Raw genomic sequence first — 13,789 nt, forward strand, 5'->3', positions numbered from 1 at the left:
ATTCACGTGGTGGGAACAATGGGGAAGCAAACCTGGGGAATAGGCTTTATCGGAGATACAATATTTAACAAGAAATGCCTCTAATTGCATTGATCTCTCTGCTTGCTACGTCACTAATTCCGCTGGTTGCCGCAAGAGCAGACCGGTTCTATTTAGAAACTAGCTATTAGGTAGGACTCTAAACTAGCCATCTATACAACTATTCACTAGAATAGGCGATAAATAGCTGAAAAAGCAAGAAAGAAGCTTACTCAACTTGGATAATAAACAGAAACAAATCCTCTTTATGCGAATCACGTTGCACTGCAAGCAAGCGAAGGTCTATACAGTGACTATCAAAGAGTGCCGTGATCACTTGTCTTTAAGAGGTTGATAGAACCTTAAATCAGGTTCTAGAAGGGGAATCAGCGAGTATAATGGAATATCTTGGGTTTTTTGAGCTGAATGTCATATTTAATAATCCACAATATTATGCCTTCCAAGAATTCTTGTCTAAGCCTGCTCCTGTTCCAATTTTCTGAGAATTTTTGACCCAAATAACGTAACCTTGTGCTCTGGGCCTAGAATGCGTTGCATACGAGAAACAGTATCGCGTAATAGCTTCAGTGCATCATCCAAGCGGCCCTGCTGCTGGAATACAATTGCGAGATCAATCATAGAGTCAAATACGTCAGGATGCTCATCCCCTAGCACCTTCTTTCTTGTCTCTATCACCTCCACATATAATGACTCTGCCTCTGTTAATCGTTCCTGTTCTCTCATCATATCCGCTAGATCGTTCATAGCTTCAAGCACGTCAGGATGTTCATCCCCTAGTATCCTCTTTCTTGTCTCTATCACATGTTTAGCCAACAACTCTGCCTCCCTTAACCGCCCTTGCTCTTGAAATATGAGGCATAGATTAAACATATCGCGAAGAACCCTGGGATGTTCATCCCCAAGTATTTTCTTTCTTGTCTGTGTTACCTGCAAAAATAATGATTCTGCCTCTGCTAATCGCTGTTGCTTCTTATATGTGGATGCCAGGAAAAACAAGCTGTCCAATGTTTCAGGGTGCTCATCTCCTAATATCTTTTTTGACGTCTCCATCACCTGCACCCCAAGCAATTCTGCCTCTGCGTATCGCCCTTGTTCTCGATATGTATTTGCCAGGTTAGACATGTTGCTCAATGTCGTAAGATGCTCGTCTCCCCATATCTTTTTTGAGGTCTCCACCACCCGCACCCCAAGCAATTCCGCGTCTCCAAATCTGCCTTGTACTCGATGTATATTTACCAGAGTAGACATATAGCCCATTGTCTTAGGATGCTCGTCTCCACACAACTTTGTTGAAGCCCTTATTACCTTCAAAAGTAGCAATTCGGCTTCATCAACTCTTCCTTGTGAAAAATATGCTGCTGATAAGATAGCCATAATTTTCATCGTATAAAGATTCTCATCATCTCCCAGCAGCTTCTTTCTTGAGTCAAGAATTTTTAGAGTGATGCTCTCGGCTGCGAAGTAATCTCCAATCTGCAGCATATACCACGAGACCTTTGCCAGCAGCCCACTCCATTCAATGACATCAAGATCATTTGTAGGTTCTTCATCCAAGCATGACTTCATGTGAGGCAGTAAAAGCCGACATCTAGCCCATGTCCCAAATTCACCGCTAGGGAAATGCTCCGCACCGAGACCCCAGAATAGGTATTTTAATCGGGCATAGTTGTCCTCGCTGGATTCCAAAAGCCAAACTTTAGTACAGAACTGCACGAGAGCATGCATATCATACAGTCCAGATGTGGTGGATAGTCTGATGAAGGAATAGCTCTGAAGAACATCCAAGTCATCCTCCAGATCTTCACCTAGATCTTCACCTAGATTAACCTCGATATTTTCATAGCTATCGCTATTCACATCTTCGATGGAGGCAACAATATTGTAGCCAGATAGCATAAATCTAGGAATATTTTGTGGTTGGAAGAAACTCATAAGTAGAAGCAAGTTCGCTGCTGTTGGCCTCTCTTGTCGGATCTGTTCAAAGGTAACTTGCCATGTAATTACAACAGAATTCGAAACATCTTCACGCCGCCGAAGATCACCAGCATCCCTATTCAAGAGACTCTTTTTTTGTTCTTCGTTTTGCTGGAATTCATCGAGATATGCTCTGATGGAGACGCGAGGTGCGTGTCGGTTGATATATGCAGCTGCCTGGTTCACGGCAAGTGGAATAAAATCCAGGGCACGAGCGAGATCTATAGCTGCGTCCCGGTCGACATCTCGGCTCAATTTATTTTCAAGAATCTTCAGAGTTTCAAGACTATCCATTGTGGGGACCTCTCGGATGGCTTTATGGCTGCCAGTCAGTTTTTCTGCCACGCTTCTATTGCGCGATGTGATTACAATCTTCCCATTGCCTGTTTTTGGCAGGTAGGACGCTAAAGGTTCCCGTTGATTGTCTTTATTCTCGCTGTTGGGAAATAATGTCTCCATTTCATCAGCATTGTCCAAGATCATCAACCAGGGCTGGGCTTCTGCCTTTTGCAGCCAATCGCGAACAAGGGCAAGAACGTTGACATTTGGATCATTGCGGTCAGGCAACGCGAGTGTGTTTGCAAGCGATCGGTACGACTCTTCGAATCTCGCCTCCGTGCCCCCATGCACCCAAAATACACTGTTTTCGGGTGACGTGATGTGCACTCTATGTGCAAATTCGATGGCAATCTGGGATTTCCTTTGGCCTTTTTAGCTTTGGACTATTATAAGGTTATGAATCAGTAGGGAATAGGCTCACCCAAATCCACCCATGCCAACTAGTGCTATTCGACGGGCCAGGCTTGCATTGTACTGCTCTTCGAGCCACTGCCGAAGGGCTGGGCGATCCACAAAATCTGGATCGCGGGGGAATGGTACGATGAAATGGGGTTTACAATTCACTGATGTATTGCCGCCTGGTTGGAGCGATAGATTCTCGATTCTTTCGTTGATATTAAGAAGAAGCTTTCTGACGCAAGTATAAGCTACTGTTTCTACCATTGTGCTTATATTCACTGGGAGCTGTGACTTACGTCTGATCGATCTGCAAAATGGCTGTAATTGCCTCTCGGTAATCGACAAGAGAAGCAATAATGGCTTCAACGTCACCTTTTCTGAACGGCCATTTCGCCGCGCGAAGACCAAACCGCCGCATTGCCTTCTGCGCCGCACTTGGTTCAAGCTTATCTTGCAGCCGTTGAAGTTCGGCTTGACATCTCTGGAGTGGGTCATTCAGTTCTCGAGATGCAGATAGAAATTGACTGTTTGGCTGTTCGAGGAGATGATTAGCACGGCGAAGAGTCGTCTCCAGATTCTTCAGTTGTTCTTTGAGACGTTCGATCTCAGCTCGCGCATTAGCAACACCGACAATGTACTGAGAGCACAATATGATGATTTTGGCAGATAAATCAGCAGCGACTGTCACACTCGAAGTCTCCATAATTAAATGTGCTTGACGCGACACCAGGTTATTCTAGTTGATGCAATCGTATGCAGGATCATCGCACGACCAAGTAATTAGGCGACGACGAGGCTGAGCTGAGCTGAGCTGAAGATGCAATCTATTACACGTGATGATCATTTTTAGCGTACAATAGCGACTTCTGTCCTAGATCGAGTCTACGTCCTAAACGAGTATTGAGTTTTGCGTTAAAGTGTGTGGTAATTAGATCTACATTATAAGGCTGCTATTAGTACCTTACATACATGTAGGCAGTTTGGCGAAGCCGGGCTATCTACCCTAGGAGGCTGTTAAGTAAGTACCTGCATGTAAGATCGTCCACATCAATGGATTAGATAAAAAGCCATATCTCACTTAGTGGGCATAGTAAACATGTATTATTGAATTTACTACCAGGATATACTTGACTAATTTGCTGGTACAATAGTCGATTTTGAGGTGCATCATACGCTTCGGTTAATTACATGTAGACTCATCATCATGGCTGTCTATCTTAATGCAAACTCTCTATAGCATCTACTTACAGAAAAACGACATGTATCTTGCCTCCTGATGTCCAATGCCTATATCAACAATGCGACTCTCCAAGGGGCACTCTACTCAACTCCCTCGGTCTCCTGCTGGAACCACTCCTTCATGAGCCTCATCCTTTCCGTCCTCTCCCGAGCCATTTCCCTTCCAACGTCCGTCTTCATCATAGACTCCAGTTTTAATAATTTCTCTTCAAAGTGGCCAATAGAATCGTCCAGGGCCCTTCCTTTGGCTCCCCCAAAAGTAAAAGCTCGGCCAATGCCCACCGCTCCAATAGCATCCAGTCGATCGGCGTCTTGCACAACAGCGAGTTCCGGGTATTCTTTAATAAGCGCCACCACGCGTGCCGGATCCTTGATTTCGCTCGAATAGCTAACTCCAAGGCAGATTATTTGTATCTTCTCTGCCAGGGCCTCAGACGCCCCAAGATTCGTCAAGGCGGTAAAGATCATGCGCGTGGCGTCTTCTCCGGGCTTAAGGTACTTTCTATCGCCTACGTCGTGTAGCAGCGCCGCAAGAGTGACGATATCGCGGTTCGTGTTGGGGACATGCGCTTGAATTGTCTGTGCAAGGTGCACCACGCGCTTGATGTGGCTGTAGTCGTGTGATGGATCATAGTTGGACATGTAGACCTTTATATAGTCGGTCACCTTGGCAATGAGTGCCGGGTCCACTGTGAGAGGGGAGCTCATGACGACACTTGAAATGATAAAGATTGTGCAATCTATGTGTTTTTGGCTTTTTAATCCCTCTGCCAGTTATAGCAGTGAACGAGATTTTTGTTCCTTTTTTCTTTTCTTCAATATATAACGACAAGATTGTATGTTTTCAGAGCCAATATTTCCTGTTCATCTGCCCTAATTTGCCAACTCGATAATATATCCCAGCTTGATCAATTGCCAGATATCTGCCAACTCATTGCTAAAACGCAATCGGAGTTTTCGTCAGTGAAAATCGGATGGTTGTCGTAGGTATATATACTTTTTGGGGCATTCAATATTAGCATCTGAGATTCGTCTAGCATATCCTCTTTAGGCTGGCCGAAAGGTTGAGTCAGCCGGCAAGTGCTCACGTGACCCTAGTTTAACGCAGCACACGCCGGTGGAATGTAGAAGCCAACATTTTCCGCCAAATCATGCATCAAAACAGGCTATACAGCGAGGCGATTCGCCTATCAGTAGACTCATATCTACAAATAAAACATTTTGCTGCCTCTTTCTGTGCTGTACAGAGCACTTTGGCGAAATGCTTACCTAGTACTGCCCAAGGCAGGCAGCCGGAAGAATCTCGGCGCGCTCGTTCACCGCCCAGGGTCACACCCACAAAAGGCGAGCCCACAAAAAAACCCACAATACAAATGTTTCTTCTTTAGAATTCTGGTGGGGATCACGATCCGTTACACCTTATCCACCCCTGCCACCATTGCAAGCCATCACCGATTTAGTGTGGATCGGCCCGCCATCTAGGCCTGTGAGACAACATGGCGGCAGCTCGAGCAGCAATCGATTTTACTCACCTAATGACCTCTGGCCAATATTCGGACCTCAAATTAGTATGCCAAGGCCAAGAGTTCAGAATTCACAAGCTGGTCGCCTGCTCTCAGTCGTCCGTTATTGCCACAGCCCTTAAGGGGGGGTTCAAGGTAAGCAATGACGGCGCGGCGAGCTTGGTGAGGCAGGCTCTGAATTTGAGGTAGGAAGCTCAGTCTGGCATTATCACCATCGAGGCTTTCGACGCGGAGACGGTGAGACGCATGGTCGAGTATTTATATACTGGAGATTATGACAAAGTCAAAGCAAACAACAACGGTTCGTCCTTTTCGCAAAAAGATGTTGCACTTGGAAAATTCTAACAATGGCTAAACAGTTGCTGCTCCTGTCGCTGTTGCCACGTCTAGTATTACTTTTGCAACATCCAGCACAACTATTTCAACGCCTAGTGCTGCTCCCAGTACCGTAAAGAGCCAAGGCAGCTCGGCGCCAGTCAGCACAGCCCCCCCAACGCCTGCCCTAGTGGTCACCAAAGGCACACTGCATCATGTACAAGTGAATGCAATTGCGGATTACTACGGTATCCAAGGCCTTGCCCTGCTTGCGAATCAAAAGATTCAGCAGGCCTATTTCACAAACTGGGACGCCAAGGCCTTTGCTGCCTCAGCGAAAGCGGCCATCAGCGTCAGCGGGGACAAGTCGCTGCACAATATGATGGCACTTCTCACAGCCCAGAGGTTGAAAGAGTTGCGCAAGTCTGGCCAGTTGACTAGTTTAGTTGGCGAATTTGCTGCTTCAGTCCTACACTATCATGACCATTTGCTCGAAGCATCACAGCACGAGCAGGGTCAAGTCGGCGTGCAACAGCAAAATGATCTTCAGGTCAGATGCCAGGCCGCAGAAGCAAGAACTGCCCGCGTCATTGAAAACTTTGATAAACTTGTCAATCTAACAAACAACCGGGAGTATTGTCGAAATGGTGCTTGTTGCGAGGAATTTGGAAGCTATATTGAGGCAGCCGGAGACGACCCTGCTGAACCGACGTATATTCTTCGGTGCTCTTGGTGTGGATGTCGGCATTTTACATAGATAGGAGTGGAGACATGTGTTGGACCGGGATATGATATGGGGACATTTGTGAATGCAATAGTACATACGTCTTTGATGACATGCTTACCCGCTGGCGCTAGAGTCGAATCACATTTGACACTATTAGGCAGCTGGCGAATAAAAACTACCTATGACTGTTTAATTACGAGTTGAAGGCTATGGTGATAAATATCCATTCTAGCAGCAGAACACAGCAGGAGGGGAAAGATACAAGGGAGACACTGCATGGGACCACAAGACAAAGAGACCAAGAACATGACTAGAACTACGGAGGACTGTGGTAGTGGCAATACGTAATAACTCGTAGCACGGCCGCCATTATGGGCCGCAGGAAGATGCGATGGTAATATTCCTTTCTGTCCGCGAGGATGGTGTGGAGATTTCGCCCGTATGTACAAAGTAGGGAAACTAAACGCCGTTAAACGCAGCTAGTTGTTTGTTTCTTGTTTCTTGCTACTGCCTGCGGGCCATGCAGGCAGAGAATGCGACGGAGGCCATGAAGAGAATGCATGAATGATCCATCCATCCAACCAATGCCGTAATGGCCTCATGTTCCGTACAGGCAGTACCCAGTGATCAATATTTCATCACGCTTAGGTCGCTTCTTATGCGGCCGCGAGGGGGAAATGCGGATGATGCCGTGGTTGGCCTGGTTAGCCGGCCATAGAGGCCCGTTTGGCGGCCGAGCCATGAGGTGGTATCCTCTTCACATCGCTGCTTTTATGGAGTTTTGAGCTATGAAAGAGCTAATGTCCAGGATCGTCTTCCTTCGCAGGTATATGCAACTATTGAGGCCATGCAAATATCATGCATTTCTTAATAGCTTATGTAACCGCATAGCTCCAGTAGCCGATATTTAACCGGATTGAGCTTGGTGGGGCGGTCAGTCGTCTGGCCTCAGTCGCGAAACTTTCAGCCTTGTGATAGCGTGCCTTGCCCAGAAACCCTGCGAATCGAATCACAGCAGACAAGATGAGCTTCGTACCTGTCAACCCGCGGCCCATGCTGCAAGACCTCGTCGACAAGACTGTCCTAGTCCGCCTAAAGTGGGGAGAGACCGAGTACAAGGGAAGATTGGTGGTGAGTTCTGTCGAGGTGCGGCTCCCCTGCCCTGGATGATGCTAATTGCGCGTTGCGACCCCCAGTCCATTGATAGCTACATGAACCTGCAGCTGTCCAATACCGAAGAATACCTAAACGACAAGCTGACCGGCGAGCTGGGCCAAGTTCTCATCCGGTAGGTGCTGCCGTGGATGGCGACATCGCCTCTCTCTATCTACCTTGTGCATGGGTTCTAACGAGCTGGGATAGGTGCAATAACGTTCTTTACATCCGCGGCGCCGACCAGAAGGAAAGCGGTGGGGATACTAGAATGGAGGACTGAAGAGGGGATACACGAGAGAACAGACTCTTCCGCCGTTAAGCATTTGGAAATATGGCATTGAGGGCTGATTTGCTGTTGGGCTGAGACGGGAAAGCTGTACACACCATCGGAAGGACATTACTCATGAAAAGTTTCACGATGGGAACGAATTAAGTCGGGTTCGATTTCGATACCTGCAACCAAAAGAATGATATACCAGGGCATACACAGACAAGATAGGGGAAGCCACGATTACTCAAGGCGCCATCTCGAAATATTTAGCTATTCATCAATCAGCATCGGTCTTTACTTTTCGGATTGATCTTTCAGTTTTATTCTTATTGGCAACAATTGCTTGTTGCGAGTTGGAATCTTGGCTGCACGTGCCGTGGCATCATAACGCCATTTCTGTTGGCTACCCAAGTGCTTTATGCAGGGACAAGCCAATGATATAGATAATGTCTTGTGGCTGGCCTTTGAACTGGGTATATGAAGTCATACCTCGGGTCCTGTTTTACCCTGTACTCTGCCAACTTCCTCAACAGCTTTTCTGCCGAATCTAATAACATCAAGCTACGGCTAAGCAAACTACACAAGCCCCGTTATATACATACTGACAATCTCTGGGCTTTCTAAGCTTGGATCACGCATATGAACCAAATGAAGTTTCGCAATACTGAAGCTGTTGGCTCCACCGCCGAAATGTGATTCAAAAAGCAGCGCCTGCAGCTTTAATCCCCATCCAGGATAGCTTGTTTATGTTTGTTTGTTCGCCTACAGTATATGCACTCATCGGCTGGGCCAATACTACCTTAATCCACCCGCAAGCGCTTCAGCGAATCACGGACAGCTCGGCCGTACACGAAAAAGGGCGCCGGCGTGCGCAATTACGGCTGTAGCCATCCCATCGGCCAGTGAGAGCGAGAAGCAGCCCCGCGCCCTGGATCCGGGCGATCTGCAGGTGACGAGACTTGACGGCGGCAGCCCAATCAAGCGCAGTGTTTAGACGCCAGCGGTGCTGTGGATGGGCGCCACAAAAAAATAGTTAACCGCCCGACCCCTGTCCGCGATGCAAGCTTGGTCTGGGTCTTTGCCGCGCTATTGGCCCACTGTGATAGACACATGCTTGGTGAAGGGCGAAGAGGTTGCAGACACTACGCATTTGCCTTGCTTCTTGTGTCCTAGACCAACAGGCAGGATGGACTTGGCCACTCTGGAGTGGACGCTGTCATCGCGGCCTCTCCCTCTGGCCCGCGCTTCTCAAAACATATATCAAGGCGACCAACACCCGCCCATTCATTTCTCTTTTTTCTTGTTCTTCAGCAAGTTCTGCCAACCTCAAATCCACCTTTCTGTTTTTTCCCCTTGTTTGTTTTTGTTTTTTGTTCTGGAGCTGGTCTCCCCTTTTACTTCTAATACTCCTATCTCGTTTTCACTTACACCAAAAACCTTCAACTGCCAATTACACCACCAAACATCTCAGTTGCCGGTCAGCTTGAGACGAGATAATTTTTTACACTGATTTTTTTACACTTTGCATGATTTTTACGCATCACGACACCTTAATTGATACCCCCTTATAAACAGAATTGTGGATTTCACTTGCTCGCTGGCGAACAAACACCAATTTTAGCATTTTGCCTAAGAATCACTAGACTTTCTACAACGAGCATCTCTCTAATCACAACAACTTAATACCCCTAATCAACATGTCTTCCATCCAACTTTCTTTCTCTCTTCGCGTCTCTTCTGGCGTCAAGACTGTCCACCTTCTCGGCTCTTGGGACAACTACGTCGGCCAGCTCCCCCTTGCCAAGGACAAGACCTCAAAGTCCGGCACATGGAAGGGTACCTTCAAGTTCCAGAACTCCACCCTCGAGGCTGGCAAGCGATACTGGTACTACTACATCATCGACGGCTACCACGTCGCTCACAACCCTTCCGTTGAGTCCACCACTGAGCCCACCACCGGCCGAGAGCTCAACATCCTTGATGTCACCAAGGATGGTTCAGCCAAGTCTTCCCGCAAGAGCTCTTCCAAGGACAAGGAGAGCCGATCTTCCCGCCACCGTTCTTCCCTGACTGTCGACATCCCCAAGGGCCGACCTCTCTCCATCTCTCAGATCAAGGCCCCCAAGCCCATGTCCCCTCATGCCACCAAGCACATCCTCGAGTCCGACTACTACGACAACGAGGAGCTCGAGGAGCTCACTGCCCGCTTTGGCAGCGCCGGCCTCGAGGATGTTCTCACCGACTTCAGCACCTCTCCCGTCTCATCCAACGGCTCCAGCCTCTCATACCGCTCCGACAGCTCATCGCCCAGCTCCTCGCTCTCTGGCTACAGCACTCCCAACTCCGACTGCAGCTCATGCACATGCGAGCGCTATGGAATCACCCGAAAGGGCGAGCGTGTCAAGATCGACTGTGGCGGTGCTCGATGTGGCTACTCAGAGGACAGCTCCTCCTGCGCCAGCGATGCCAGTGATGATGAGTACGAGTACGAGGTTAACCCCGCTGATGCCCGCCGCAACGGCATCATTGTTGGTTGAGAGATTCAAACTATACAGTGGGATAATACGAGAAAAAAGACCGAAGAGAAAAGGTCAACATGTTGACGCCTTACGACTGAATGACTACTGCATAATGATCCTGCAACGTCTACTCATGTCGGTAACACACATTTAATGTTGTTGTGTGGTAATACATATACAAGCACACTCTTTTGCTTCTATGTAGATTTCCCCACCGCGCCCTCTGGGGCGGATCACACAGCATGCCAAGCTGGTCTTGATGCTATGATCCCTCACCATGGTGCGTGTGATGACCATTGGGTCGATGCTGCGGCCCCTCGTTGGAGTGGTACCTCCCACCTCGACGAGTAGCTTGTTTTAATGATTCTTGAGCACCTTTTTGTCAAGAGCTTCGGATAGGCGGTACCTGTCCCACCCAAGCTCTTGACATTCAGCCAAGACCGGAGTAAAATCCACCCTCTTTCAACTCTTGTAGAGCATACAGAGAAAGGGGGGCGGGTTTCCAGCTCTGGACAACATTTTTACGACAAGGTCATGGATGTGGCCCGGGATCAGGTTATGTAAAATGATCCCGGGCTAGCCAAATCAAAAAAAGGTTTTTGAGGATGTGGAGGATTAGGCAGATGGTTAAGGATTACTGCCGGGTTAGATACTTGTATAGATGACTATAGTGAATCTAACAGTACTGACTGATGAGAATAATCTATCTGCTTCTTTTAATAATGTGATGAATCTATTCGTAGACATTTAGCTGGAACTTCGTAAGACTCGAGAAAATTAGTAGCTTTTTTTCTCTTTTTTTTTTAATCGTTAATTTCCCTCTTCATAACAATAATTCCTGTGGACAGCTCCGTTTGCCCCCCCTAAAAAAAGAAAAAGAAGAAGAAAACTTTGGGGGGGGGGGGGGGGGGGGGGGAACATGAATTTGGGAAATGGGACTACTTAAGCATCCGCTTTTGTTGAGGATGGAAATGCCAGCCACAGAGGAAACTTCGAGGTGGGAGCATCCGAAGAGCTTAACACGAACCTTTTAGGTGAGTGATTTGGATCGATATCTACTACTTATTGATCTTTTGGTCGTGTGATTGAATTGTAAATCGTAAATCCGGTATGTATAAGTAGATAGAGAGCTATTTTATATTAAAAAAAGTTTGAAATGGGCGTCTTCGCGAGAATACGGCTCGGTAAATTTGGTCACAAACTTTGTACGCGAGGGCTGGTTTTCTGGTCTATCTGTTTCGTCTATCTGCTCCGTCTATATAATCTTCGGTTTCCCCCATCTTGTCACGGAGATTTTCCCTTCGTTGTCCACTACTCATATCCTTCGTTTTATCTTATAACCATCAGCTACCATAACCTGGTACAGTAGCTGGTGCTCCTGAAGTCCCAATTAACCTTGCATCATACTGCTCCCTACTTGGGCTCGAGGGTATATCTACTCCCAGACAAATGTTTACAATGGGATTAAACTTTGAGACAAGTTGTCGCCGGGGAGACGGAGAATCCAAGGGAGAGTCCTCCAAACGAGGTTATTTGATGGGAAAGGGGGAGAAGGAGGCGCGGAACACGAAGCGAGATTTAATGTCGCTGTTCCGGGAGTCGCTTTATGAGCAGCCAGCAGATGTTGCATATACCACATTCGAGATGCAGTCTATGGCTCCTCATGAAGGTGATGAGAAGAAGCCTCGGAGCAAGGGGAAGAAGGCCGACAAGGGGAAGGCCATTGATAGAGATCCCGGGTCTACGCACAAGCGTAGTTCCAAGGAGGTGGAAAAGCGACGAGAAGTCGAGCCTGGTAAGCTTGCCACTAATCACTACTTCAAAAACTGGTTCAAGTTTCGGAAAGGCTAACACAAGAGAACATGGACAGAAGAAAATCAAGGCCAAGTTTCAGGTCTTTCCGGCGCTTTGGCCAATCTGAGCCTTGATGATGAGCAGCAGACCGCCGGAAGGCAAGTGCAAAGTCCTTGTCACGAGGTAGAAGATGGCTGGATGGTGGTGGTGGAGGATATAGACGTGTGGGATTTTACGGAGGAGGTTGGTGCATTGCCTGATTAAGAGATCTCGGCTAACACATTAATGCCGTTGGCGAGATTTTTGGTTTGTTACAGGCGAATTTTAGATATGGCTTTGTGGCTTTGGCGGAGCATATGAGAACATTGGGCAAGGGGTTTTGTTTAGGATTACCATAGCAAGCGATGATACCCTCTTTTGTCGCCTTTGCGGCTAAGAAAGTTTGGCCAGCTAAATTGAGGCTTGAATTCATTTGACAGATTTAAGACATATGTGTACAAGTGCTTATAATGGGATATTAAGTAGGCTTTCGCGAAGTAGATGGCGAGTGGATGTATTCACAGACGGTGACGATGGCTATACGAGCCTCCTTCGCTGGGGCTGCGGCTTGGTCATACGAAGTCTTCACTCTCAGATTTGGCTGACTTTCCGAAGCCTCACCGAAGCCACGCCGGACTAATTTTCGAATAAATAGAAACAGATATCTCCCTGGTGAGCGCGGTGATTCACACTACTGCTTGTATAGACTTGTATACCTCAGCTCGTCGTCACAGTAGCATGTGTGGATGCGGTGGCTTGAGATTATGGATCGAAGAAAAATTAAACATGGCCACCTAGCCTAGTTACACTGATAGAACTGCTCATATAGCTCATAACTCAATCTTCTATGTTAGGTGGCCCCTTTTGGGGTCGCAGTGCGGGCGCTTAGGATACCGTGGTAAAACAGGAGATGATTCAAAGGTAAATGAATAATTAGATTAAGTTGAATAAACTGCCCTGTTATTCCAAATATATGTCTTCCTGTGTTTCAAATAATTGTACGCAATAAGAGGCCGATTGTTGTTGCTATTGCATTTCATAGGGTATGCTGCTTGTGCTGCTCTGTTATTATGAAGCTGGGCCATTGGCTCAGCTAGTAGTTATAACTGGTGCTGGATAAAACAACCTGACGTGAGTAGACAGAGATAATACGCCCACGCGTATATAGGTTGGATATCTAAATAAAAATTAGTTACGATACTGTCTACTTGTAAGTTGAACAATGTACATGAGAAAGCGCCTCAGGCCTATTCTTAAGCCGACATATGGTCTATACCCATATCAATGGCGGCATCGTTTACCCCGAGCCTTTTTCCAGAGGTACGAGGGCTGCCACTAAAAAGCGCCGGGGGTCTTTTGGGGGCCTTCAGCTCGCCACTATTCACTGGGCTAAACCCCATGGAGCAGAGCCTTGGGCCAAGCCTCGGAGCGGCTCAGGAACGCCGTTTTACTTCAC

At 47.3% G+C, this 13,789-nt stretch overlaps 6 protein-coding genes across 6 annotated transcripts; 4 read left to right on the top strand and 2 right to left on the bottom strand.

The window, feature by feature from the left end:
- Nucleotides 1–350: 350 nt before the first annotated feature.
- Nucleotides 351–3,751, bottom strand: GGI43DRAFT_389514 (uncharacterized protein). The gene is made up of 3 exons (XM_083204214.1): nt 3,048–3,751; nt 2,774–2,983; nt 351–2,713 (listed from the first exon to the last, which is right to left on the bottom strand). The coding sequence occupies exons 1-3, from the start codon at nt 3,452–3,454 to the stop codon at nt 493–495; spliced, it is 2,838 nt and encodes a 945-aa protein (XP_083065767.1). The 5' UTR covers nt 3,455–3,751; the 3' UTR covers nt 351–492.
- Nucleotides 3,752–3,821: 70 nt separating this feature from the next.
- Nucleotides 3,822–4,889, bottom strand: GGI43DRAFT_3356 (HD domain-containing protein). Its single transcript, XM_083202046.1, has one exon. It carries the CDS (start codon nt 4,696–4,698, stop codon nt 4,072–4,074), a length of 627 nt encoding a protein of 208 aa, XP_083065768.1. The 5' UTR covers nt 4,699–4,889; the 3' UTR covers nt 3,822–4,071.
- A 338-nt stretch (nt 4,890–5,227) lies between these two features.
- Nucleotides 5,228–7,041, top strand: GGI43DRAFT_3455 (BTB/POZ domain-containing protein). The gene is made up of 3 exons (XM_083202193.1): nt 5,228–5,648; nt 5,703–5,814; nt 5,873–7,041. The coding sequence occupies exons 1-3, from the start codon at nt 5,487–5,489 to the stop codon at nt 6,583–6,585; spliced, it is 987 nt and encodes a 328-aa protein (XP_083065769.1). The 5' UTR covers nt 5,228–5,486; the 3' UTR covers nt 6,586–7,041.
- Nucleotides 7,042–7,578: 537 nt separating this feature from the next.
- Nucleotides 7,579–7,990, top strand: GGI43DRAFT_378178 (mRNA splicing protein SMX3; the record flags this gene model as incomplete). Its single annotated transcript, XM_083202658.1, has 3 exons — nt 7,579–7,686; nt 7,752–7,843; nt 7,918–7,990. The coding sequence occupies 3 exons, from the start codon at nt 7,579–7,581 to the stop codon at nt 7,988–7,990; spliced, it is 273 nt and encodes a 90-aa protein (XP_083065770.1).
- A 1,595-nt stretch (nt 7,991–9,585) lies between these two features.
- GGI43DRAFT_3349 (uncharacterized protein) lies at nt 9,586–11,223 on the top strand. Its single transcript, XM_083202033.1, has one exon. It carries the CDS (start codon nt 9,679–9,681, stop codon nt 10,516–10,518), a length of 840 nt encoding a protein of 279 aa, XP_083065771.1. The 5' UTR covers nt 9,586–9,678; the 3' UTR covers nt 10,519–11,223.
- Nucleotides 11,224–11,735: 512 nt separating this feature from the next.
- GGI43DRAFT_389522 (uncharacterized protein) lies at nt 11,736–12,772 on the top strand. The gene is made up of 2 exons (XM_083204215.1): nt 11,736–12,295; nt 12,371–12,772. The coding sequence occupies exons 1-2, from the start codon at nt 11,950–11,952 to the stop codon at nt 12,556–12,558; spliced, it is 534 nt and encodes a 177-aa protein (XP_083065772.1). The 5' UTR covers nt 11,736–11,949; the 3' UTR covers nt 12,559–12,772.
- The last annotated feature ends 1,017 nt before the right edge of the window (nt 12,773–13,789 follow it).

The sequence above is a fragment of the Trichoderma evansii genome (assembly GCF_050947405.1).
Source record: "Trichoderma evansii strain SZMC 28006 chromosome Unknown GGI43scaffold_1, whole genome shotgun sequence".
Classification (NCBI taxonomy): domain Eukaryota; kingdom Fungi; phylum Ascomycota; class Sordariomycetes; order Hypocreales; family Hypocreaceae; genus Trichoderma; species Trichoderma evansii.

Coding starts and splice junctions, on each gene's coding strand:
- GGI43DRAFT_389514 (XM_083204214.1), bottom strand. CDS start 3,454: ATGGAGACTTCGAGTGTGACAGTCGCTGCTGATTTATCTGCCAAAATC. Junction 2,984..3,047: donor ATTTTGCAGATCGATCAGAC/GTAAGTCACAGC, acceptor TACTTGCGTCAG/AAAGCTTCTTCTTAATATCA. Junction 2,714..2,773: donor GTTGGCATGGGTGGATTTGG/GTGAGCCTATTC, acceptor AAAAGGCCAAAG/GAAATCCCAGATTGCCATCG.
- GGI43DRAFT_3356 (XM_083202046.1), bottom strand. CDS start 4,698: ATGAGCTCCCCTCTCACAGTGGACCCGGCACTCATTGCCAAGGTGACC.
- GGI43DRAFT_3455 (XM_083202193.1), top strand. CDS start 5,487: ATGGCGGCAGCTCGAGCAGCAATCGATTTTACTCACCTAATGACCTCT. Junction 5,649..5,702: donor CCCTTAAGGGGGGGTTCAAG/GTAAGCAATGAC, acceptor AATTTGAGGTAG/GAAGCTCAGTCTGGCATTAT. Junction 5,815..5,872: donor AGTCAAAGCAAACAACAACG/GTTCGTCCTTTT, acceptor ATGGCTAAACAG/TTGCTGCTCCTGTCGCTGTT.
- GGI43DRAFT_3349 (XM_083202033.1), top strand. CDS start 9,679: ATGTCTTCCATCCAACTTTCTTTCTCTCTTCGCGTCTCTTCTGGCGTC.
- GGI43DRAFT_389522 (XM_083204215.1), top strand. CDS start 11,950: ATGTTTACAATGGGATTAAACTTTGAGACAAGTTGTCGCCGGGGAGAC. Junction 12,296..12,370: donor GCGACGAGAAGTCGAGCCTG/GTAAGCTTGCCA, acceptor GAACATGGACAG/AAGAAAATCAAGGCCAAGTT.